This window comes from Oryx dammah, unplaced genomic scaffold, assembly GCF_014754425.2.
Source record: "Oryx dammah isolate SB20612 unplaced genomic scaffold, SCBI_Odam_1.1 HiC_scaffold_28, whole genome shotgun sequence".
Classification (NCBI taxonomy): domain Eukaryota; kingdom Metazoa; phylum Chordata; class Mammalia; order Artiodactyla; family Bovidae; genus Oryx; species Oryx dammah.
In genome coordinates this window covers 57640061-57667178 of record NW_024070212.1, presented here as the reverse complement: position 1 = coordinate 57667178, position 27118 = coordinate 57640061, and the positions used below count along the sequence as shown (strand labels likewise).

Below are 27118 nucleotides of genomic sequence, written 5' to 3'. Positions count from 1 at the left end.
AACTCAATTCACAGTTCACACGCCTGGGCAAGCTCCGTATACTCTTCTCAAGCCTAAATTTCAGCACCTCCTTAAACTGATAAAACTCAGCAAACATACACTTTCCTTTAAGACTTTCCCGACCCCGGAAATAAAAGCTTAAGGACGGGGGTGGGACGAGGCAGCTACTTCCGTTTCCGTACAGACCACAAGGAGCAAAAATACCATGGCGAAGGCCGGAGACAAGAGCGGCGGCAGCGGAAAGAAAGGCCTGAAACGCAAAGCCGCTACTGAAGAAGCTCAGGAGGCTGCAGTCGGTGAGGATGGGACGACGGAAAGCGGGGTCCAACCCCCAAAGACGGCTGCCTTTCCTCCAGGATTCAGCATTTCGGAAATTAAGAACAAACAGCGGCGACACTTAATGTTCACGCGGTGGAAACAGCAACAGCGGAAGGTATGAGGCGGCGGAATCGCCAGGGCGCGTGCGCGGTGTCGCTCTAGAGCCAGTGGGGTGGGGCGGGCTGGATGATGCGCATGCGCGGGCACCCCTGCCGGGTCGCGGGCGGCGTTTATTAATCCGGAAGGGGTAGGGGCCAAGCAGCCCTGCCCTGGTTCCTACACCCTCATTTTTACCACACTCTCGGCTCAGCTTTCCGTCTGAGCAGCAAGGATTGCTTTCCTTGTCAGCTCTGTTGTACTTGGTTGCGAAAGAAAGCAAGAAGTCTTGCTCTCCTAGTATTAAAAATTACTTTCCTACCCGGCTCCTCTGCCCCCTCCACCCCCGCCAGACTTAGAAGGCAAGAATCTTCGTCTCCTATTTACCCCGTCAACCTAACGTTGGTTAATGCCTAAAATCTGCAATACAGGCAGTACAAATATCCAAAAGGAGCCTTCTCTGATTACTGTAGCCGCTCTTACCGAAGTTAGACTGTAAAGTTTCTAGAAATTGGATTTACTCTTTCCCGTATTGTCCTTATACCAATCCAGGAGGTATACACATAGAAAGAGATAAAGCCCAAAGTCACGGTGCTCATTTGTGGTTAAATTACGCTTGCTTGGAAGCAAGTTGCTTATTGCATATCGCGAAAATTCATACACAATATTCTTTTTACTCGCCTGCTGCCTCTTGCTAGACTTGTTAAGGCCCTACACAGTGTCTTATTTGTCGTAGGTGATAAAGTGCTATTGGAGTACCTGGAAGGGACAAAAACCCATTTTGGTGCGCACGTATGGGGGAAGGGTGTCCTAGATTTCTTGGGTCTGTAATTTCTAATCGGAGACCTGGTGGATTGAGGATCAACAGGCGCTAGGGAAAAGAAAATTTTCATTTTATATTGTGTGTCAAGCATCCTGTTCAGAAGTCCCCAGAAGTTACAGATTTACAGTACACCCTGCAGATTCTGAATAATAAAAGCATATTTTGATTATAAAATGTTTGAATAGTGATGGATTTATTGTAAATAGTGTGAAAACTCTCATTATTTTTAGCGCTTTTCAAGAGAAGCCACCAGAATAGCCATAAATTTTCTTTAGTTTGCAACTTGTTAGGAATGCAAAATAACAAAAGCTTGTTAACTTGTTTAGTACATTTTGCACTTTCACTTTATTTGAGGCTTTAGAGTAAAAGATAAAGCTAATGAAATTTTAAATATTCAAACATGTCAATTTAGATTATTTTGAGGGAGCAAGATCATCTGGTTTACAATAACTTGGGTGTGAAAATCTAAGTCTGGATGTTTATTTTAATACAGTTCTAAGACTGATCAGTTTAAATATTCATAGCATTAGTAATTTCATTATGTGTTTGCTATGTAACTAGTAGTTTCTCAATATTGTTCTTTTCTTTTCTAAATCCTTTAGGAAAAGTTGGCAGCTAAGAAAAAACTTAAAAAAGAGAGAGAGGCTCTTGGTGATAAGGTAAATAAAATTTTTAGTCTTCTGCTTTATATCTTGTATTAAGTAATGTTCCCTGATATTTACATTGAATCACTTTATTTTAAAATTTATTATGAAATATTTTGAATGTTTAAAATGATGTAAAAACAATACAGCACACCCCTTTCTATCCTTTACTCAAGAAATTATGCATTAGTAAATAGTGTTCAAGTGTCTTATGTGGTATTTTCTGATTGCTTTCCCCTCCAAAGACAACCACTCATTGGGACTTCCCTGGCAGTCCAGTGGTTAAGATTCCACACTTCCCCTGCAGGAGGCAAGGGTTTGATCCTTGATTGATTGGGGAACTAAGACCCCTTTTGTCTCAAAGCAGAGTCAAAAAAAAAAGACAGTAACTCATGAAATTGCTTTTTATGATTCCCATACACTTTCTTTGTTTCCTTTATTATATTTGTGTGCATAAACAGTAAATACAGTAGTAGTGGTATTTTGCATGTTTTCAAAATTTCAAAATGGTATATATACTTCCAGCTTGCTTATTTTACTTAACTTCATGTGTTTGAGAGGCAGAGACACATTATCCCTGACTGGGAATGGAGAAGATCGCCACCATAGGCCTGTAACTGGAGTTCTTCAGACTTGAAGCAAAGGCATTTTGTTATGCTAGGCTGAAGAAAGGCATTTTGTTATGCTAGGCTGAAGAAAGGCATAATAGAGCCTCTTCTGTTGTAGGGTTGTGATGTGTGAGAATGAGAGCTGGCTGACACAGAGGGAATAAACCTGTGAAGAGTGAGAATGGGGAGTAGGAGGAAGGTGAAACGCCTGAGTGGATTGTGGCAAAGAAAAGAGCATCAAGAAGGGATTTAGCTGTTTTTGTGATATTGACAAAAAGTGAAATCTCTCTATTGAAAAAATTTAAAAGAACTACTGAATGCTTCAGGTTGAGTTTTACACTTGCAAAATTTTAAAAATGTTCAACTCCCCCCTCCTCCCGTCTCTTACTTAAGATGGAGTACCAAGTAATAATAAGCATTTTTGAGGAAGGGAAAAATACAGACTATATACCTATACTGTATACAAACTAAATACTACTTTTTCATGAATTCTCTTGAATAGTATTAGATTAAATCACAGGAAATTCCAATATTAAGACTGTTTTCACCTGCAAAATCCTATCAAGCAGTGTTAGTCTCTTTTTAACTCAATAATCAGTTAGTTATAGCAAATTAATATGCTGATCACCATTTGAAAATATCACCATTCTTATTTTTGGATTGATAGATGATCTAGAACTGCCTCTTTAAAAAAATTACTTAAAACTTAATATTCATTTCATAAAATAATAATAAAGAATTCCTAAATAGTTTGTCAGGTCATATTCATCTCTGTTAGTGTACATATATTTTAGATTAGTTTTAATCAGTGTATGGTTGTGGTTTTGTGTTCTTGCTCCTTAAAATTTCATTTATACAATTTCTTGATCTAAGCTGAGTGTATGTGATTGCTGATGCTAACGATATTCCATTAAGTTGGCAATGCCATAGTCATTATCTTGTTGTTGGACATTTGCCCTATTTACTGTTCATTTCCACTAACCATAGTGATTATACATATTTCTTTGTATAAATTGCTCCCCTTTTCATTCCTTACCATAAATTCTCTAAACTAGAATTACTAGTTCAGCAGAAAAATATAGATTTGTAGCCTTTGTTAGATATTTCTGAATAGTTTTCTGAAAGTATTTGAACAAAGCTACCTAATATGTACCTTTGTAATTTTTCTGTTATGTTTGATATTTTTCATCTTTGTGAATAATTATTAATTCCGTTTTCTCTTTCTGCTACTTTTCCCTGGTTTTAAGCCATTTTATCCTGTCAGCAGTTCTTCCAGTAAGTGCATGTGTGTGCTTAAGGAGTTAAAAAGCCTCTTACTCAATATTGTTACTAGGACTGATGTAGCAGTTGGTTGAATGAGAAACAGATTGAGTTTTTGCATTATTTGCAGATTTTTGTTATTCTTCCCCAAGCATAATGCAAAATTATTAATGTGAAATGCTTCCCAGACTTAACATTTTTTTCTTTTATTTAGGCTCCACCAAAGCCTGTACCCAAGACTATTGACAACCAGCGAGTATATGATGAAACCATAGTAGATCCTAATGATGAAGAGGTAAATGTTAGAAGTCTTAAATAAATTTGGATAATCACATTTGATAAATTATCTGTTCTTATGCCAGTGTTTAATTTAAAGTACTAGCTGGTGAAATTGAATAATGGATTGATTTAGCTATAATGCTGGCATATTATCTTATTATTTGTTGAAGATTATTTCATAATTGAGTTTTCCAACAATGCTGTAGAAAAAGGCAATAAATTATTTATTTTCTCAAAAGGTATTGTATTTTATGCTTCAGTTCAGTTCAATCGCTCAGTCATGTCCGACTCTGCGACCCCATGAATCGCAGCACACCAGGCCTCCCTGTCCATCACCAACTCCTGGAGTTCACTCAGACTCACCTCCATCAAGTCAGTGATGCCATCCAGCCGTCTCGTCCTCTGTCGTCCCCTTCTCCTCCTGCCCCCAATCCCTCCCAGCATCAGAGTCTTTTCCAGTGAGTCTACTCTTCGCATGAGGTGGCAAAAGTACTGGAGTTTCAGCTTTAGCATCGTTTCTTCCAGAGAAATCCCAGGGCTGATCTCCTTCACAGTGGACTGGTTGGATCTCTTTGCAGTCCAAGGGACTCTCAAGAGTCTTCTCCAATACCACAGTTCAAACGCATCAATTCTTCAGCGCTCAGCCTTCTTCACAGTCTAACTCTCACATCCATACATGACTACTGGAAAAACCATAGCCTTGACTAGATGGACCTTAGTCAGCAAAGTAATGTCTCTGCTTTTAAATATGCTATCTAAGTTGGTCATAACTTTTCTTCCAAGGTGTAAGCCTCTTTTAATTTCTTGGCTGCTGTCACCATCTGCAGTGATTTTGGAGCCCCCAAAAATAAAGTCTGACACTGTTTCCACTGTTTCCCCATCTATTTCCCATGAAGTGATGGGACCAGATGCCATGATCTTCATTTTCTGAATGTTGAGCTTTAAGCCAGCTTTTTCACTCTTCTCTTTCACTTTCATCAAGAGGCTTTTTACTTCCTCTTCACTTTCTGCCATAATGGTGATGTCATCTGCATATCTGAGGTTATTGATATTTCTCCCGGCAATCTTGATTCCAGCTTGTGCTTCTTCCAGTCCAGCGTTTCTCATGATGTACTCTGCATATAAGTTAAATAAGCAGGGTGACAGTATACAGCCTTGACATACTCTTTTTCCTATTTGGAACCAGTCTGTTGTTCCATGTCCAGTTCTAACTGTTGCTTCCTGATTTTATGCTTAGATAAACTTATTTGTCATTCAATGAATAATTTTCCCAGTGTTTTTTAATGTCATTTGAAAAGCAGTCCTTGTTTTATAAATTTTTATTATAGATTTGTGTAGTATTTGTTAGACATTTTGACAACTAAGGTAATCTAATGCTAATTTTTTGTGTGTCCATATAAAACTCTTGGTTTCAAGATAATCTTTCACTTTTCCCTTTAGTTTGCAACAGTACAGTGAAAGAATCAAGGTTTTACAACAGATTCATGTACTTAATTATCAGAAACGGATTTCTCTTATTAGAGTGAGAAAGGAAATCAGTTTCTTTCTTCCACTCTTCCCTCTTTCTCCCTCTTACATAACCAGTTTCCCAGCACCATTTTTGAAGTAGTACAGTCTTTCTCATAGTAAATTGTAGTGCTGTGTGATACATTAGTTGTCCATATGTGCTGAGTCTTTTTTTTTCTTTTTGGTAGCTTGTCACTGGATTGGTTCTGTAGTTTCTTCATTATTTAGCTTCATGGTAGGTTTTGATAGCTGTAAGGGAGACATGCCCCTCGCCATTCCCATCCTCAAATCCCTCCCTTCAAGAGTGTTATCTTCCTGGATCTTTCATTTTCCATATAACAGTATGAATCATACTAAATCAGATCAGTGTCAGAATCTAGGTAGCATTGAGTTGGCCAAAAAGTTCATGCGGGTTTTTCTGTGCCATCTTATGGACTGTTTTACAGAACAAACTTCTTGGCCAACCCTATGTGTGTGTGTATATATATCCACTATATATATAGATAGTATATATGCAGGTAGGTAGGTAGTGAAGTGGCTCAGTTGTGTCCAACTCTTTGAGACCCCACTGACTGTAGCCTACCAGGCTCCTCCATGGGATTTTCCTGGCAAGAATCACTGGAGAGGGTTGCCATTTCCTTCTCCAGGGGATTTCCCCAACCCAGGGATTGAACCCCCGTCTCCCACGTTGTAGGCAGATGTTTTACCATCTGAACCACCAGGGAAGTCTTACTGTATATGTATGTATGTATATATATCTTGTTTCAGTTCAGTTCAGTCACTCAGTCTTGTCCAACTCTTTGCGACCCCATGGACTGCAGCATGCCAGGCCTCTCTGTCCATCACCAACTCCCAGAGTTTACTCAACTCATGTCCATTAAGTCTGTGATGCCATCCAACCATCTCATCCTCTGTTGTCCCATTCTCCTCCCTCCTCCAGTCTTTCCCAGCATCAGGGTCTTTTCAGATGAGTCAGTTCTTCACATCAGGTGGCCAGAGTATTGGAGTTTCAGCTTCAGCATCAGTCCTTCCAATGAATATTAAGGACTTTTCTCCTTTGGATGGACTGGTTGAATCTCCTTTCTGTCCAAGGGACTGTCAAGAATCTTCTCCAACACCACAGTTCAAAAACATCAATTCTTCATTGTTCAGCTTTCTTTATAGTCCAACTCTCAGATCTATACATGACTACTGGAAAAACCATAGCTTTGACTAGATGGACCTTTGTTGACAGTACTATAATGTCTCTGCTTTTTAATATGCTATCTAGGATGGTCATAGCTTTTCTTCCAAGGAGCAAGCATCTTTTAATTTCATGGCTGCCATCACCATCTGCAGTGATTTTGGAGCCCCCCAAAATAGAGTCTGCCACTGTTTCCATTGTTTCCCCATCTATTTCCCATGAAGTGGTGGGACCAGATGCCATGGTCTTAGTTGAATGTTGAGTTTTAAGCCAGCTTTTTCACTCTCCTCTTTCACTTTCATCAAGAGGCTCTTTAGTTCTTCTTCGCTTTCTGCCATAAGGGTGGTGTCATCTGCATATCTGAGGTTATTGATATTTCTCCTGGCAATCTTGGTTCCAGCTTATGCTTCTTCCAGCCCAGTGTTTCTTATGATGTACTCTGCATAGAAGTTAATAAGCAGGGTGATGATATACAGCCTTGACGTACTCCTTTTCCTATTTGGAACCAGTCTTGTTGCATGTCCAGTTCTAACTGTTGCTTCTTAACCTGCATACAGATTTCTCACGAGGCAGGTCAGGTGGTCTGGTATTCCCATCTCTTTAAGAATATTCCACATTTTGTTGTGATCCACATAGTCAAAGGCTTTGGCGTAATCAGTAAAGCAAAAGTAGATGTTTTTCTGGAACTCTCTTGCTTTTTCCATGATCCAATGGATGTCGGCAGTTTGATCTCTGGTTCCTCTGCGTTTTCTAAATCCATCTTGAACATCTGGAAGTTCATGGTCCACAGACTGTTGAAGCCTGGCTTGGAGAATTTTCAGCATCACTTTGCTAGCAAATGAGATCGTAGTTTGAGATGGATGAATGTGTGGTAGTTTGAGCATTCTTTGGCATTGCCTTTCTTTGGGGTTGGAATGAAAACTGACGTTTTCCAGTCCTATGGCCACTGCTGAGTTTTTCAGATTTGCTAACATATTGGGTGCAGCACTTTCACAGCATCATCTTTTAGGATTTGAAATAGTTCAACAGGAATTCCATCACCTCCAGTAGTTTTGTTCGTAGTGATGCTTCCTAACGCCTACTTAACTATGCATTCCAGGATGTCTGCCTCTAGGTGAGTGATCACACCATTGTGATTATCTGGGTCATGAAAATCTTTTTTGTATAGTTCTTCTGTGTATTCTTGCTACCTCTTCTTAATATCTTTTGCATCTGTTAGGTCCATACCATTTCTGTTCTTTATTGTGCCCATCTTGGCATGAAATGTTCCCTTGGTATCTCTAATTTTGCTTCACTGAGCCTTTAAATACTGAAAATGTATTTCAGTGAATATCATTGTTTTCTTCATACAAGTTATATACATAAATCTTGTTAGAACTATTCCTGGGTATCTGGGTATTTTTTTTCTTGATAGTACAAATCACATCTCTCTGAAAACTATCTGATTTGCTGATTTACAAAAATGAGATTGCTTTTTGAATCATGATCTTTTAATCAGAATTTGCTTCTAATAATTTTTCTGAATGTTTTCATTTCATGTTTAGATAATCATTTCTGCAAATATTGTTTGTTTCTTTCAAACCATTAACAATTTCTTTTGTGCTTATTAGAATCGCACCATAATGTCAAATAAATTTTAAAAAGCAGTATTATCCTCTGCCATGTTACTAATTTTAAAGAATACTTCCAGTGTATCATCATTAATGTATGTGTCATTAATGGTAGATTTTCCTTATGAGTTATGGAAATTCCATTTTTTTTTTGCTGCTTTAATGAATGAATTAGAAAGTTAGATGTCTTTCCTGCAAATATTAAGATAATTTATATACTTTTTTGCAAATATTGAGATGAATATCCAGTTTTCTCCTTTAGTGCAGTAATTTAATAAATGAAATGGACTTTCTAGTGTTAAACCTGTTCTATTCATGGGGTAAATCGAATTTAGTTAAGGTGTTTTATCTTCTTAAAATATTGTTTTGGTTTGTTAAATGCATTGTTTAGAATATGCTCATGAGTGAAACTGAAGTAATACCCTGTTTTCATTCCTAATCTTATTTGAGCTTTCACCAGAGACATACCTGTTTTGTTATTCTTTTCAAGTTACTAATTTATTTCTCTATTAAATGTTTTCTAATTCACTTATATCTCCTCTTACCTTTATTATTTCTTTTATACTCTGAGTTTATTCTATTTTTGTTTATGTGATTAATTCATTTTCATCTTTTTATGATGAGAAATGATGGTCATAAAATTCACATTTGCTATAGCCCACAAGTTTTAAGATGCATTCCTTTCATCATTTACATCTGAGTACCTCCTCTAATGAAAGATGATTTTTTCTTGCTTGTTGTATTTTTTTAGTTCATTAGTTCCCCACCCCCCCGCCCCGTCCTTATTTTTTCTTTCTTTTTGCTTACTTGGGGTTTTAGTTGCTCTTCTTTTTCTAGATTCCTAAGATGGAAACTTAGATTATTGATTTTATTTTTTCTTTCTAATATAAGCATATAAAACTCTGGTGTTCACCCAAGCACCGCTTTAACTACCTTCCATACATTTTGGTGTGTTTGTGGTGTTTTCATTTTCATTTTGTTGAAGATATTTTCTGATTTCTCTGGTGATTTCTTCTTTGGCTTACAATTTTCAAGAAGTATTTTAATTTCCAAATATTTGAGGATTTCCCTGATTTCTGCTGTTGATTTCTAATTCAATTATATTGTGGTCTGGGACATATTTTGTTTCATTTCAGTCCTTTTCAATTGAATAAATGTCCTAGCATAAGATCTATTCTGGAGAATGATTTATCACAATCTACTTCTAGTAAATACTGACAAAATTCTGGTAAAATACAGCAAGTTTGCACCAGTATAGCTTTGTGACCTCCACTCTTACTCATGCTGTTAATTGTCAGCACATGTTGTTATGTATCTGGATATGTTATAAACCCAGTGTAATTACTACTTTAAACATCCTCATGTTTAAAAAAAAAAATTAAGAGTTTACACACAAAACACACCCACAAAGCCTTATGTTTACCCTCATCATTACCTGTTTACAGTCCTCTTCTTTCCTGCCTCTGGATCATCTAGTATTATTCTTTTTCAGCTTGCAGGATTTTCTTAAGCCTTTGTTTTGTAGCAGGTCTGAGATCTAATTATCTCAGTTTTTGTCTTTTTAAAAGCGTTTATTATTTTTTAAAAAATTTTGTGGGACATAGAATCCTTGGTTGACCTGTTTTTTTCTTTGAACTTGTTCCATTGAATTTTGACCTTCACTATTTCTTTTGAGAAACCAGTCATGACTTACTGGTTTTTTACTAAAGTTTTCTGGTTTTTTTGGCTTTTACCAGTTTGACACTAGCATGTTTAGGTATTGTTCTTTTTTTTAATTCTACTTAGTGTTTGTTGAGTTTGGACCTGTCAGTTAAGTTTTTAATCCATTATTTCTTGAAATATTTTTTTTTCTGCCCTCTTCTCTCCTTGAGGGATTTCCTTTCTAACACACTGTTGAAATGGTTAACATTATCCTAAAAATTTCTGCAGCTTTGCTCTTTTTGCTATTATGTTCTCCACTCTTCAGATTGGATCGTTAGTAATCTGTTTTCAAGATTATTGATTCTTCTGCATCTTAGATCTACTTTACAGTATTTTTACAGGCTAAATACAAAGCCTATATTTTTCCTTAATTTCTTGGATATATTGGTTATGACGGCTTTGAAATTGTCACTAAATTCACCATCTGGACCCATTCAGTCAGTTTTTATTGACTTCTCTTTTCCTGATTATACATCATACTGTTCTGTTTCTTTGTATATCTAATATCTTGATTGAAAATTGGACACTTAGAAAACATTGCAGTAATTCTGGATTATTTTTATTATTTTTTTTTTACAGGTTATTGATTTTTTTTATTGTTTTAGTAACTTGTCTGGACTTAAACTGGAATCTCTCTGACAGTAGCATTACACTACTGCTGAGTTTATGTTATTTTTAACCTTCCTTCCTAGAGAGTTTTCCCTGTGTTTGTGTGACTCAGTGGCCAGCTAGTGATTTGTGTAGAGGTTGCATCGTGAAACCTTGGGCCCCCAAGACATACATTCCCCCTGCCACCCGAGGTGTGTGTGGATTGAGGAAGGCTTTCAAAGTTGCAGCCATTTCTCAAGTCTCCCTTGTCTTTCATCTGCATTGGATTCTCAGGTCTCTCTCGTGTAGCTTAGTTGTCAGTCAAGGATTTGGGGAGAGATTATGTCAGTTCGTCTATGATTTTTTCATTTCCAGAACTCTCATTTAAATTTTTGGCTGATCCATACCTACCCTGAACTAGGCCTGTAACCTTGGACTGGCAAAGCCAAGTCCAAGTCCAAGACCACATGCCTGCCCATCCTTGAATCTGGTCTACCACCTCTGGATCCAGGATTGCTGGTTCTCGCTTACCATTAGTCCCGAAGTTGATAAAGTTACTGTTTTCACCACCCAGGTTGATATGGGAAATGGAATAGCTCTAGGCAAGATTTTTGATGTTCTTGCCCACAAATGGATCCATTTTTCAATGAATGCATCTCAATTTCTTGAGATTATTTTTGACAGTTTTTTTTCCAGTTTCATATTAGTACTCTTCAGCTAGAAAATTATCCAACCTCTTCATGTTGCCATTAACCTGACCCTCCTGGGCCCTCTTTAAATCACGAGGTCGCTAGATAACCCAATATTATAGAATCCTACTCAAATTGCTTGTAAAATGCTGGTCCAGTAGAGTGTTTGATGTAAAGTTATCTCTCTTTCTGTTTTCAGGTTGCTTATGATGAAGCTACAGATGAATTTGCTTCTTATTTCAACAGACAGACTTCTCCCAAGATTCTCATCACTACGTCAGATAGACCTCATGGGGTAAACATATCAGTTACTATAGTTCTTGAATTATTAATTTTCTTACATAGGTTATTTAAAATAACTTCGTTCAGAAGAGTTAAATTTTTAGTAATTGCCTTAGGTAATGTCTGTAAATAAGCTAAATAAAATGTATCGGTGATGTGATTCTTCATGATAGGCTTTCTCAGCCTCAGCACTGTTTATTTTGGGCTGGATTTTTTTATTGTTCAGATTGTCCTGTTCATTATAGGATGTTTAGCAGCATTTTGGCCTCTATTCACTAGATACTCATAGCAGCCAACTTCTACCACTACCATCAGTCATGACCACCAAAAATGTTTCCAGATGTTTCCAAACATCCCTTGATGACAAAATTGTCCCTAGTTGAGAATGACTGCTTTAGGTAGATCAGCCTTTGATGGAGGATGAAACTGTTTGGATTTCATTCTTCCCCAGCCTTGCTCTCTATTAACACTATAATGATTGCTTTTTTCCTTATAAATATATGCCACTTAGATTTTTATTCTTTTTCATTTTTGAGGATTTTGTTATTTTGTTTTATAGAGAACAGTACGACTCTGTGAACAGCTCTCTACAGTTATACCAAATTCGCATGTTTATTACAGAAGAGGACTGGCTCTGAAAAAAATTATTCCACAGTGCATCTCAAGAGATTTCACAGACCTGATTGTTATTAATGAAGATCGTAAAATACCAAGTATCCTTTGTTCTTTTTAAGGCATTTTCTTGTCTCCCTTTCACCCCCTTTTAAGATATATTTAAAAGAATAAGAAAATGTTTCCTGTAACTTTTAGAACATAATTTTTTCAACCAGAGAATTATGTATCTCTATTCAAGACTCTGAACTGATTTTTCCTTTTCACTCTGCAAGCATTTGTTAAGCACATGCTATAAGCAAGACATTATTTAATTGTTAGTAAAAGATAAACAAGAGAAAGTCAGCTTCAGGGAATTCATAATCAAGTAGGATAAAATAGATATGTAAAGAAACAAAAATATTGTGTAGATAGTACAATTACAGAGCGAAATATAGTATACAGTACAAACTTTGGTAAAAATCTGCCCTGGGGACATTAGGGAAGAAGTACTTGACAGAAAAAAGACACCTAAACCCTGTCTAGGTAGATATGGGTGAATGATGTAAGGCAGAGGAAGAATAGCTATTGCAAAACCATAACCATTTGAAAAGATAGAGGCATGAAGGTCCTCTCCTAGTTGGGGATCTGCAGCTATTTTGATACGGCTGGATTTTGTGTTGCCAGAAGTGGTGTCACAAGGTTGCATTTTTGAAGTAGGTATTTGGGCCCATATTATGTATTTCAGATACCAAGAATAATCTATCCTTTTACTATGAGTCTCAGATCCAAGGTGAATGTGTTACCTCAACTCTAGATATTTCTTACTATTTTGAGATAAGAGATCATATAAAGGATGCCTAGATTTGTTTTTGTCATTGATGTTGTTTTACTTACTCATTGCCTGTGAACTCAGTAACTGTATAAAGGTGGCCAACTGAATATCAAAATTATTAAAATTACCAAGGATTTATAAACAATGGAGATAGTATTTCCGTGCTGCCAGGGTAACATATTTTTAAAAATCAATGAACACTGCCTTTGAAAAAATAATGGTTTACCATCTATTTTTTCCATCTAAATAACTTTTATGGCATTTATTGTTTTCAGTATAAGTTAAAGACATCCACTTGATCAGTCTTGTCCGACTCTTTGCGACTCCATGGACTGTAGCCCATCAGGTTTCTCTGTCCATGGGATTTCTCAGGCAAGAATACTGGAGTGGGTAGCCATTTCCTTCTCCAAGTATCCCATTGCACCAGTTGTTTTTCAGAGACTTTTAAGACTAAACTAGCTTTGTATTGTTAGTCATTTTATAATTTGGTTGGATTGTGAGTTTAGAAAAAAAGTGTCTTGAGTACTTAATCTATTCCAGAAGAGATCGGCTTTGAAGGTAGTAATCCCTGCCTTTTTAAAACATGTCATCCCCACCTCCACCCCACCCCAAATGAGGTTTCAAGACCTTTGTTCCTCTGTTTGGGGCAGTACTTCCTTTCACTTTTTTCCTCTTATTTCTAAATGGAAATTTGACGTAGAGAGCAGCTTATATAGGGTGTTTTACATTCTTGGCCTTTTGAGTCGGTCATAACAAAGTAACTTTCACATCAGTGGTAACAAAATGCCTCTATATATTTCTGAATGCAAATTAACAGCTAAGGTCTAGGACTCAGGTGTAATCCCACCTCAGTTTAGATATGCCATGTAGTACTTGAATGAATCTACCTGACCCTTCTCAAACTCTTCGTTGCTAAAATCATTACTAAAAATCGGGATGAGTCCTATGTGGCATGGTTTGTATTAGAGATTAGGAATAACATAAGTAACACCTTTTGTACAGTGCAGGTACTTAGGAATTGATACATTTGGATTTTATACTTTGACACAAACCACAATTTAGTGGAAATTTCTAGAAAAGATTCAAGCCTTGATTTAGGTTAAATGACTTCTACTTCTCTTAATCCCCTTAAGATTTTGATTTTTTTTTTTTTTTGGTAGTACAAATGATACAGAAATACTTATGGCTATACCTCATGAGTACAGCCAAACCTTGAAGAGAAGGGAAGAATTCAAACATTTACTGATAATCTGCTGTGTAGTAGGCATAGTATCTGTCAGAAGTAGATTTTAGAGTTAATGGATTAATTGGGAAGAAAGGCATTTGCGTAACTAAAACTCAACTGACAAGTGCTATAGTAACAGTGAGAGCTGAGAATATTTCGAGCTTAATTTTGACTGTAAAAAGAGATGGCATTTGAAGCAGGCCTTAATGGATGAGTAAAATATTGTAGATACTTGAAATAGCATAAGCAAAAAGCACATGATAGGATTGTTTATGGTGTATTAGAGAGACTGTGTCTACCAGTTATAAAACAAGATGTAGAGATAGGAGGTTATTAATAAAAGGGTAGTGCGGAGCCACAGTATGAGTGCTATGCTGATGTTTTTAATCTATAGATGAGTCTGTGGTGAGAGTAGTTTCAAACTACCTATAGCTGGCAAAACTATCAAGGTATCCACTTAGCACATAAGAAGCTATGAGAAACTACAATGGCACGGCTGAGTCCCATAGCTTATTACTTACAAAACCAAGGCCTAAATCCAACTTAATTAGTCTATATTAGGAGACAGATGTACTTGAAGTGGTGAAAGAGAAGTCAGACCAAGCAGGATACTGTCCCTAATCTGGGTGGAAAAATCTCAAGGACCTCAAATAAGACAATAACACCTGGGGTAAGAGGCAGCTATTGAAGTGAGGAATTTATGAAGGTAAAAGCAATAAACAGGATCTGGTGGTGGGAGAAGAGGAAGTTGAAGATGATAACCACCATATTTTCTAATTTAATAGATGAATGGGAGAATGTTGATGTCTTTTAAAGATGGCAACATCTGTTTTATGAAACTTATATCGTGTGCAGATAAGTCTAGTTCTGACCTCCTTTTAAGGTTAAGTATTTGAAAGAATCAAGTTGTGCTACAAAGGCTTGAGCTGCATTCCAAACTTTTAAAGCCCTTGGTCAGCTAGCCTTGATTGTCTTATAGGTAGTTGTCTTATATTTCATTTATAATTTAGTTTATAGCCTAATTCTGTTTGTAGGGTCTGTAAGGGGTAATTAATTGGTTGATTTTAAACTGTAGTACAGTAATCCCAAGAAATAAGACCTTGTCTCTTAAGAACACTAATAACCTTGATTTCCAGATGTAGCTGGTCTTACGGGATACTGAAAACTGCATATCCTGGCCTTACAATGTATGAAATGTATATACAGACTATATTCCATTTGTGGTGCTACAGTTATGCTAGAATCTTATCCTTATTCCTGTATTATAGTGGATTTTAGGTCTTTTCGCTTACTTCAGTGCTTAACATAATCTTTGTGAAAGATTCGGGTTGATTTATGTCTTTTGAGTTTTGGGTACGGTGTGAAAATCAAGTCAAAGGAATACATGCACCCACCTATTCACCTAATAGGTGAATTACCTACAGATTTTAGGAGCCTTTGGGCATACAAAGGACTAGTTATTTAAACAACTTAAGGTTTAGATTACAGAGTTCAGTGTGTCCTTAGCTTTGTGAACAGATGGATTAATTCTGAGTCACCTGCCCAGCGGCCCAACTGCTCACTTTAAAATGAGCAGTGTTCGTCTGCGTAAAGAAATAAAGGTGAGTTTTATGCATTCCTTGACTGGCACTGGTCTCCTCACAGTATCTGATTAGTAAATGCTATAACCTGTAGATTCGTTGATTTAATTTGGGGGCAGGGCTGGTTGGTTTTGTGATGCTGTGCGGTGAGTGGGGGCTTCTCTCTAGTTGCGGAGCACCAGCTTCTTGCAGTGGCTTGTCTCCTTGTGGAGCATGTGCTCTAGGTACACAGGCTTCAGTAGTTGCGACTCAAGGGCTCTACAGCACAGGCTGTAACTGCACGTGGGCTTAGCCACTCCACGGCATGCAGGATCTTCCCAGATCAGAGGCGTTATCTATAGTAATTTGTCATTAAGGTAACTAAAATGTTTCAATGTCATGTAAATTCTAAAACTTGAAACTGCAATGAGATGTACTTTTGCCACTGTTGTGATTTTTCATCATTTCTCTAGAGAAGAGGCAAAGACCCAACAGAACACATACCAGAAATAATTTTGAACAATTTTACAACACGACTGGGTCACTCTATTGGACGTATGTTTGCATCTCTCTTTCCCCATAATCCTCAGTTTATTGGAAGGCAGGTTGCCACATTCCACAATCAACGGGATTATATCTTCTTCAGATTTCATAGGTAAGGAAAGCACTTTAACTCCTTGGACTTTGACTTCAATTATGAAACACATCTTCTACATAAACCTGTTTCGCAATGTATTCTGACAAGTACTGTAGATGAGAAATTAAAACTGACATATTAAAGAATACTTGGGTTCATTCAGACTGATTTCCTTAACTCTTTTTTTCTTTAAGATACATATTCAAGAGCGAAAAGAAAGTGGGAATTCAGGAACTTGGACCACGTTTTACCTTAAAATTAAGATCTCTTCAGAAAGGAACCTTTGATTCTAAATATGGAGAATATGAATGGGTCCATAAGGTATGTGCTTACTCTATGAAAAGCCATTTAGGCAATTTTAAAAAGGATGGAATGAGAATAAAACCATGCACTTTAAGTTTTGAGTATTTATACCTTAAATTATGCTTGTGCATTTATTCCCATGAGTTAAAACTAATCTCTGATACAGCATTCTGGTCTAGAGATTAACCTTGGTTCACCTGAAACATCCCTGAAGATCAGTGGTTTGAAAGGTGGACCAGTAGCATCACGTAAGAACTTGTTACAAAGGCAAACTGTTGGGCCACAGACCTGCTCAATCACTAGCTTAGGGAGTGGGCCAGCAGTCTGTTTATAAACCTGTTATGATGATTCTGCTGCATGCTTACATAGGCCTGACTTTAAAATTTTACACACACACACACACGAAGACTTAAATTCGGTCTCAGAGATAAACCAAGACTGTTTTGCACTATTACCTACAGACTGTTAACTTTTTTTTTTCCCCCCCTCAGCCCCGGGAAATGGATACAAGTAGAAGAAAATTCCATTTATAAAGGACTGAGAGGATAGTATTAAACTGTGCTGAACACGCCTGTCTGGAGTTTATGAAACAAGACTTTTCAAAATGGCAGTTACTGATTTCATAAACCTTCTTTCATATCTGAACAAAGTATCAAGTGCCATGAATTACCACTATTTATGTAGCAAATAAAAAGGTCATTTTGTTAAGAGTTTTTAAGTTTCCTAAAATCTAATTCTCTTGTTTTTAGGTAACTGAATAAACTGGAATCAAGATTCAAACTAACATTCCCATTTGTACTTTCATGGGACATGTGGGCTGCTGAGAAATACAATGCTTGGTAGATAATGTGTAACCTACTGGTTTTCTATCAGACTAGTATTCATAGTTTCAATTCTGTTTCCTGAAAACACATATTTTGGACCAGGTTTCTAAGATGTTTTAACATTTCTTTAAGCCTTTCAAGGATAAAAAGTTTTAAAGCAAGATGGTTTCCTAAGGACTTAGAACAAAAGTTACAAATTATTGATGCTTACTTTTTTGGTTCCTTTTTTCCTTGGTACTTCTTTACCTCATTACATTGTACTGTAGGGCTCCATTCAGGAATTAACTCAGGCTCTGAAATTTTTCTCACATCTTAAAATGGAATTATGTCTAGTCTTTACTATCCTTATTAGGAGAGCCACCTAATATGAAGTAAATAATATGAAGTAACACCCAACAAAGGAGTTTATTAAAAAGTTAACCATGTAAGTAACTCATGAATAGAAACTAGTATTATTAGCAGCCTTCTCCTGACCTTAAAAAAATAACTTTGCAGTCTTTAATTTTCTAGTAATCTTATAAATACATGGCATAAAGTTATGAGATGAGTTGTTAGAACACTAAAAATTTAACCACTTAAAAGTATGATGGGGAAATTTTCATTTTTTAAGTGTTCAAAACAAATTAATACATAAAATTTTTATACTAAGTATTTTATTGAATATTGCCATCAGTGTATATAAAATAATTACCCTTGTGAAACAGAAAATTATGAATATTCAGAGAGGTAGACATTAAGGACTGACAAAAGTAGAAGTTTGTATAGTATGGCACGTTACTGAGAGGCTTTTGTACAGGCTTCAAATTTAGCTTTCCTTTGAATATTCACTGGTTTATGAAACGTGGTTTGGAAAACCTGAAATGGAAAAAGAGAAAAAGTGAATTAGGGTAAGTATCATAAGAACAATAGCTTTTTTTATGAGTAGCAGTACATCTTACAGTACATCACTTTCAGGGTATTTATTTGAATGTCAACTTATAAAGTGCTTTCAATTAAACTAAGCCTGTTTTTTTTTTTTTTAAGACATCCCAGTTGGTTTTTTGGGGGGTAGGGGGGTAGGGGTGGTGGTGGATAGGAAATGAGAAACCAGATAGAACATGCCTGAATCAAAGGACCTAAATAGTAACTTGCCAATACATAAAAAAAAATACACACACTCTGGGGATTTTAATTTTTAAAAAGGTTAATATAAAAATCTCTTACGATGGGAGATATCTGAACACCTCTAGAAAATGAGCAACAACTGAAAAGAGCAAGATGCAATCACTTCTATTTACCCACATAAATCTATACACAAAAATATACACACAGATACTGACTATAGTAGGAAAAGGAAATGGCAACCCATTCCAGTATTCTTGCCTGGAGAAATCCCAGGGACAGAGAAGCCTGGTGGGCTGCTGTCTATGGGGTCACACAGTCGGACACGACTGAAGCAACTTAGCAGCAGCAGTGTTTTAATAGCAAAGAACTGCACATAGCCTAAATGCAACTCAATAGGACAATGAATAAATAAACTAAGGTTTATAAACATGATGGAATACAACAATTTAAATGACTAAACAATCTATGGATTAACACAAATCTCAAAAACAATGCACTAATAGTTATTCCTTAAAAAATAACAGCTGGGTTTTAGAACTATAAAACAATAAATACATGGGCATAACAACGCCAGAGTAAGTTATTTATATGGAAAGGTAGAAAAAGTATCTTTTATTTCTTTATAAAAATTAACAAGGTTGGGAATTTCCTTGTGGTCCAATAGTTAGGACTCTGGTCTTTCACTACCAAGGGACCAGGTTCACTCCCTGGCTGGGGAACTAAGATCCCATAAGCTGCACAGCTCAGAACTAACAAGGTAAACCATTTAATTCAGGATAGTAATTGGTTTTTTATACTGATACAAAATTTTCTGTTACTTCATTACAAAAAGTTTTACAAGAAGCATAAACAGAATCAGTGGTGAAAATGTTCAGCCTCAAGTTTTGCAAATTACAAAACTGAGATAGGCAGGAAATAGCAAACAATCTGTGATCTGTTTGGCAGGGGCTCAGCCAAAAGTACTCTTTAAACTCCAGGTGGAACAGCAAAATTTGGCAATATTATCAAGGTTATTAAATTTTAAATGTCATTCCTTACAGAATAACTTTACTTCCAGAAGTTTATTTTAAAGAAATGGGTAGAGTATACTTATAGGTACCAAGATGTTCACCTCAGTGTAGCCTCAAATTTGGAAACCTCAATATTTGATGAAGTATAATTTAAGTTATAGTATAACCACAGAAAAATCTCATTTACAAAAACTACTAAATGAGAGCACCAAAGCCTAAGCACCAGACCACCAGGGAATTTACAGACTATTAAATGAAATAAGAAAATTCAACTTCAAAAAAACAAAACTGCATACTATAATCACTTTTCAGTAATTTGTATTTTTTTTGTCTTTAAAGGAAACATCTGTTAACAGTGGTTATTTCTAGGTGTGCAAATCATGGTAAATTCTATTTTAATACTCTGGACTATTTATTGCTAAAATATCTATGCTTTAAATTACACATATATTTTTAAAAGTTATGAGTGTGAAGACAAATACAGATTTAAATATAGATGTTTTGCATCGATGCCACTCAGTGTGCCAAGGACAGCCAACATCAGTATAATATCCCAGACCTATTGTTTTAGAATCTCTATTTTAACACAGTGATTTGTAGCTACATTCATGTTTGAGAAGAAATGCTTTTACATCCAAATACTTTTCCTAGCCAAAAGTGCTTCAAATCATAATATTCATAAACCTGCAGGTTTTACTATACTGCCAGGATTAATAGCCATTATTTACTCTGAAATCTGGATTCTTATCGCAACCAGAGCCAAGTTAATTAGGCACTGATCTGTATTCTATGAAATGAAACTATGAACAGCCATTTAAGCCACACTTACCAGTATTTTAAATGAAAATAAACTTATAAAGAAAATACAACAGGAACCATAACAATTTTGGAATTTCTCAAATTGCCAGAAGCAAAAAGCTTTTTAATTATTAAATATGAAGGTGCTTGAATGTTGAAAAGAATTACTTCCTTAAACTCAAAGGTGGTTTCTTCCCCTCTGGGTTTGGAACCTTAACCAATTCAACCAATCGTGGTATTTACTAGAGACATGCTTTTACTTATACAGACTTCCTGGATACTCCCAAGTCTACTAAATTTAATTAGGGAGGGCACAACTATGCAACATGTATTTTAGGAAGCAGCTTCCTGCACTGTGAAGAGTCAGAATATTTGCAGAGGGTGTGTAACATATACAGAGTTGTCTTTATAACAAGTAAATGCTCTGACTAAAGTCCCATGACTTCATGAAGGCAGTACCGTTAGATTCCATTTTCAATTATCCACACATCATGCTGTCTGGCCAGGTTACATTTTCAGTTATCCACACATCATGTTGTCTTGCCACCTCTCTTGTGGATTAACATACATTTTTGTACACACTGACATCTGTTCTGCAAGGTACAGGTTAACATATAGAAGTATGCTTTAAACCCACCCAAATTTTATTTTCTTAATCCTCTGAAAACCAACCCACTGTCTCCCACCATAAACTTATATACTTCATTTCCCTCTCTTGTAATCTTTACCTAAAGAGAATAAAGTTAAAACTTTTGGTCTCCAACTCCAAATGCCTGCACTATGTAAGCTTATGCAGCTATCTCCTCCGTTTGCACTCACTACTTCTTTTCTATGCTTCTCTGCTGCTGCTGCTAAGTCGCTTCAGTTGTGTCTGATTCTGTGCGACCCCATAAACAGCAGCCCACCACGCTCCGCCATCCCTGGGATTCTCTAGGCAAGAACACTGGAGTGGGTTGCCATTTCCTTCTCCAATGCATGAAATTGAAGTCACTGAGTCATGTCCAACTCTCAGCAACCCCATGGACTACAGCCTACCAGGTTCCTCCATCCGTGAGATTTTCCAGGCAAGAGTACTAGAGTGGGGTGCCATTGCCTTCTCCATCTGCTATTCTAGTAGATCATAATCCAAATTCATTGACAGTATTTTAAAAGTCACCACCATGAACACAGCAGATTTCTTTAAATGTCTAAATATTTTCTAGGTACAAAAAAATTAGTATTGGGGGCACCAAAGTACACCAATAGGCAATACTATAAAGGGTAACATGGCTTGTCACAATAATGAAATTTTCTAGTAACTCCTATATCCTCTTATGGTTATTAAATCCTCTACTTAACCCTCTGACAGAAACAACTAGTCTTCGTGATTACTAACTCAGCAAATTTCATCAATCTTTACAAAACAAAAAAGACTTGAAAATCCAAGTGCAAAGCAAAAGTATGGTAAGACCTTGCTCAACTTATAAAGTGCTACAAAGAAAGAAATCTGACTAGTTATCCCTACTAATTTTGTTGTTTTAATTTAAGGAAAACTTACCTTGTCAAGATTTGTCTTACTACAAAAAGGAACAGACTTTCTGGGGCCTGAAGGGATTTGTACTTGAAGATACTCCAGTCAGCAGAGGGTCATGTTGAGCATTCTGCAGACAGAACTGTTTCAAATCTGCAGCTGCCTGGGAAACCTGTATATAACAAGCAGTGGGGGAAGGGGACGGGAGGTGATGACAGTGTTTTAATGAAAGTTTTCTCAAATCTTTAATAAAAATATGTGCCAATAAACACAACTCAAAAAATATATACACTAACTGAAGGTCAACAGTCATACTGTTGTTGTTTGGTGGCTAAATTGTGTCTGACTAAATCATGTCTGACTTTTGCAACCCCATCAACTGTAAACTGTAGCCCACCAGGCTCCTCTGTCCATGTCCAGGCAAGAATATTGGACTGGGTTGCCATTTCCTTCTCCAAGGGATCTTCCCGACCCAGGGATCAAACCTGCATCTCCTGCTTGGCAGGTGGATTCTTTGCCACTGAGCCACCAGGAAGCTCATCAAGTCATATACTGTCAACATATACATATGTTTGATATACAGTCATATACAGTCAAAATACTCCATGTAAATAAAACAAGCACAAACAGTACAACTCTGTTTTATCTGCAAAGCATAGCACATCTTGCTAGTTTACTAATAAACAGGATGTTCTAGTGTAACCATGAAGGTACTCAAATTTTTTTTTATTAAAAGCAGTACACAGGATATTATAGGGTAAAGATAAATTAAAATGGTAGTAAACTATCACTCTGTCTTGAAAGCAGTATACTGAGAAAATGCTGTGAGTATCTTGGTATTACATACCATCAGCTGTTCTATGTTACAAAATTGGACAATGAGTTTCTGCTCAGTGACATGTGACTCAAAGGCTGATTATTAGCAAACTTCAGTTTAAGAACTTTACTGAGCAGCCTGCCTTTAAGAAACTGTTTGCCTTAAATGTGACTTAATAATTTTCATATATATATATAAAGCCATTCAAACAGGACTTACAGAACTTCTGTGGTTTCACAGTTAAAACAACTTTATACCAACTTCAACATCTATTTGTATATATTCTGTTAAGGCGTGGTGCAGGACACCAAAACAATAAACTGAATAGTTCAGATATATAATATGAATGACTAAAGCATGCCTCAAATATAGTATCCTAACCCTTGAATTGTGGTTTAGGAAGATGGGGAAGGCAATCATTTATTGTATTCTGTTTTAGCTATCCACAAGAAGGATAAGAACAGGTGCCTAATCTGGCTGGTAATATTTAGCTACTGAAAGGGAGCTAAGGGCATCACAAGTGCTCTCTATACAAAGAATTTCTGCAGATGACAGCTTCTGATAAACGGATCCATCACCGTGAGATGAATCTAAACTCTTCTTGGAATCTACTTATCTGTTTGGTTTATACACCAGCCCAGGATAAAGAGTTTCATGAATTTATTAGCAACTGTGTAAGTAGTTTTGGGTTCCAAGTACTACAAGAAATGGGCACCCTGCTCCCCCTCAAAGGTGTAGCTGCAGTTGGGGAAGAGTGGTATCATGTTTCACTATCTTATAACATGGTTTCATTCATTCACATTAACCAGCAGTAAAGAATCTACTGCGCTTCTCCTGTGGCTCAGCAGTGAAGAACCCACATGTCAATGCAGGAGATAATGTAAGAGATGTGGGTTTGATCCCTGAGTCTGGAAAGATCCCTTGGAGAAGGGCATGGCAACCCATTCAGTATTCTTGCTGGGAAAATCCCATGGACAGAGGAGCCTTGTGGGCTATAGTCCATACGGTCACAAAGAGTTGTGACTTTATGCTTAGGACATGATTGAGCATAAACATGAGAAAGAATCTGTTAATTTTCTGCAAAAAAATGTAGGCAGACTCCCAACTTAAACTCCCCTTCACAAACTTCTCATCACTTGTATGTGCCAAATATAATTCTAGACCCTGAGAATATGTAAGAACAACCAGGTCCCTGTTAGAGAGCTAACAGTTCAGATGAAAAGAGACAAGATGGACCTGTGGCTAAGTGTTTTCAAGGAGGTGACATTTAAATTGAGAGCTCAGTGACAAGAGATCCAGCCAAGGAACCATCAGTGAGAAAATAACCAATGAGAATTCCAATCAATGGGGAGAGTGGAGACAAAGGCTTAAAACTCAAAACAAGCTGCTAGCCCCTAAGACACTATAATAATAACCATCAGAGAGGTTGAAACCCTATAATCCTGGCATAATTGTCAGTGCCCTCTTTCACTCTCAAAAGTGCCCTGGGTTGGAAACAAAGTGTATGGTCACCAACACTGGGGAAGTTTGTCAAGCATTTGTGATAATTTCTATCAACTACTCAAACAAAGGCTTTTAAAAAATAAACTCGTGCTAATTCAAAAGTAAAATGTCACTACAAAAGCATCTATAAAAGTCATGGGTAAAACAGAAACACAAAATGAAATCTAACTCACCACATTTTGCAACATGTCCAAAGAAAAGCTCATTTAAATTCCCCCAAGGTGAGGTGCTTTCCTCCTTGCTACACACAGCCCTGGCATTTAGACTTGAGATTTCTATAACCAAACCCTGGTGATGGCTTTAATGATTCCAACCAAAACCTTTAGTACTGGAGGAAGGCACGTCGCTGGAGAGTTATTGCAGGGACTAGGGTTTTTAAGGTAAAGAGATCCCCTGGAGAAGGAAATGGCAACCCCCTCCAGTATTCTTGCCTGGAGAATCCCATGGACAGAGGAGCCTGGTGGGCTACAGTCCACGGGGTCGCAAAGAGTCGGACACGACTGAGCGACTTCACTTTCACCTCAGAGTACACTCATTTTCTTTTAAGACTGGAACTAAATACCCCTACTTAACACTTCTGCTTTCAATCAGCCTTTTTTTTGGCCCCCTGCCCCCTTCCCATTTTTTTCTTTCCTGGGCCACTCCAACCTAAGATGAAGGCACACCTAAATAATAACAATGATTTCAGAGTTAAATCCAGGCAAGGCTAACCATTAATCACTGGATGAGGTAAGAATCTGGAAATTAGAGAAATGGATTCAACACAGCAACGGAGTTTATAGCACTTTAAGGACAGGAAAGGAGGGGAATCCCATCCCAAGACTGATGGGAATTTCCCTTCCCTCCAGAGATGACCACAACTGGGTAAACTAGGTTCCTGGCATTTCTACATAAGGAAATAGGTAAAGGGAGAGACTCTTAAAAACACAAAACACTTCAAGGGGAAGTAAAAACTAGTGTGATGAGTAAAGAATCAAATCATCTTGGAAACTGGCTGTTTCTTTCAAGAGTGCATGGTTTATATTCTTCCCTGTTTCTTTTCTAATTACAGTGTTTCACATGTAAACCGAGTGCACCAGAAAGAAGCCAGTCCACGCAGGATTTAAAAAAATCAAGAAACTTGAATAGCACTTAACGTTAGCTTGTCATATCAACACACACACACACGACTTTTTCCCCAAAGTAAATACCCCAGGACAAGGTCAATGCTACTAACCAGACGCCAAAATAAATAACACTGGTCCACCCTAATTACTTTTTCGGGTATGCAGACCAGGAGATATGCCCAAGGTCAGATCACAGGAAAGTGCAAAACAGATATGAAATGCACGCTTTGTCCGAGGTTACGCAGGGCACCACTGGTAATCTGAGACACAGTAAACGTTTCCAAAACAGGCTTCTTTAACCTACAATTAAAGTTATGTAAGAATTCGTTTTCAAGTGTGTGTTCGGTGAATAAGTGGAGCTGGAAGTATGACTCGACTACTAAAGGGAGTGGATTTGTGAAAGTTCTGACATGAAAAAATACTTCTGTTCTGAATCAAAAGGCGGATAAAACTCCGTCCGGTGACAAAAAACGGGGGAAACGGTCGGGAGGGCCGGGAAGGGCGCGGGCGGAGGCGCAGCTCTTGGGGAGCCCAGCCGCGGAGTCAATGCCGAGGGAGGGAGAGACAGGGGCGAGGGCCGGAATGCGGAAAGCGGCTGTTTAACCCGGGGCCAGCCCGCCTTAGACCGTCTTGGGGCGTAAGGGTGCACTAAGCGGCCCCCCAAACCACAGCGCCGACCCGTGCCGCTACTTCTCTAAAGCTGGCCGAGATCGCGGCCGCCGAGCCGGCGTCCTCCCCAGGGGCGAGTCGCGGGCGCCGCGTCAGCTCGCCGGCAGTATCCCACCCGCCACCTCCCCGCCTTCCCCTCCCCCTCGGCCACCCGCCCCCGCTCACCTTCACCCGATTGAGCCCGGCCTCCAGCCGGAGCTGCTGAACCACTTTTTTCATAGCCGCGACGCTGGATGAACCAGACATGGCGCACTCGAAAGGATGGCAGATCCACGGGCCGTCGGCAGCTCTGCGGCGGGTCTGCTGGGCCAGTCGGCGGGGCTGGGGGTGAGGCTCGGAACTTTGTCTCTTAAGTTTCCGGTCCTTTACCCAGCGGCTCCACCCTCAACGCGCATGCGCGCTCTCCTTCGCCCGCCGTTTTGGCTCCACACCCAAAACGGAGCGCGAGCCTCCGAGGGCGAGGGGAGAGTTGGGAGCGAGAAGAGGCGGAGCGGACGGTGGGCGCGGCAGCTACGCGACGCCGACTGACGGACGCCCCTCCTCTCCGTCCTCCCCCTGCCTAGAGGCAGAGTTGCGAGAGGTAAGGAAAGAGGTCGTAGTTATCCTGCGAGACCCGAAAGGGATTCCGAAGAGGAGCGCTGAGGGAAGTCAATTGTTGAGAGACTTTGTAACAGTCATGGTGGCGGGACAACGAGGCGGTTCCAGTGTCCCTGGCGGAGTTGGCGGCAGAGATGGAGGAAAGGAAAGGGAGAGCCCCACTGAGGCGTAGGACCTAGAAGTATGGGCTTGAGTCGCTGGCACCTTGTCCCCTTAGGGACGCGTCCCTAAATGACCCGTTTTAGTCCAACGGGCGGCCCTTCCGCAGATGGCTTCCCACCGACAGACCCCCGAGGCCGAAGGAGGGCGCGAGGTCTCTGTAACCGACCGGGAGGAGCCGGGCGGCGCGCCGCGAGGGCGCTGGTTCGCCAGAGAAAAGGGGATCTTCGCAAGGTTTGGCTTCTGGCGCCTCTAACCTCTCGTTTTTCTAGAAACGATTGTGA

At 38.3% G+C, this 27118-nt stretch overlaps 2 protein-coding genes across 2 annotated transcripts; one reads left to right on the top strand and one right to left on the bottom strand.

Annotated features, from left to right (window-relative positions):
* The first annotated feature begins 164 nt into the window (after nt 1–164).
* Nucleotides 165–18577, top strand: RPF1 (ribosome production factor 1 homolog). Its single transcript, XM_040232443.1, has 9 exons — nt 165–433; nt 1840–1896; nt 3964–4044; nt 11505–11600; nt 12147–12300; nt 15757–15839; nt 16271–16452; nt 16629–16755; nt 17229–18577. Exons 1-9 carry the CDS (start codon nt 206–208, stop codon nt 17268–17270), a joined length of 1050 nt encoding a protein of 349 aa, XP_040088377.1. The 5' UTR covers nt 165–205; the 3' UTR covers nt 17271–18577.
* Nucleotides 17948–26518, bottom strand: GNG5 (G protein subunit gamma 5). The gene is made up of 3 exons (XM_040232444.1): nt 26244–26518; nt 22011–22155; nt 17948–18416 (listed from the first exon to the last, which is right to left on the bottom strand). Exons 1-2 carry the CDS (start codon nt 26322–26324, stop codon nt 22030–22032), a joined length of 207 nt encoding a protein of 68 aa, XP_040088378.1. The 5' UTR covers nt 26325–26518; the 3' UTR covers nt 17948–18416; nt 22011–22029.
* Between the last annotated feature and the right edge of the window lie 600 nt (nt 26519–27118).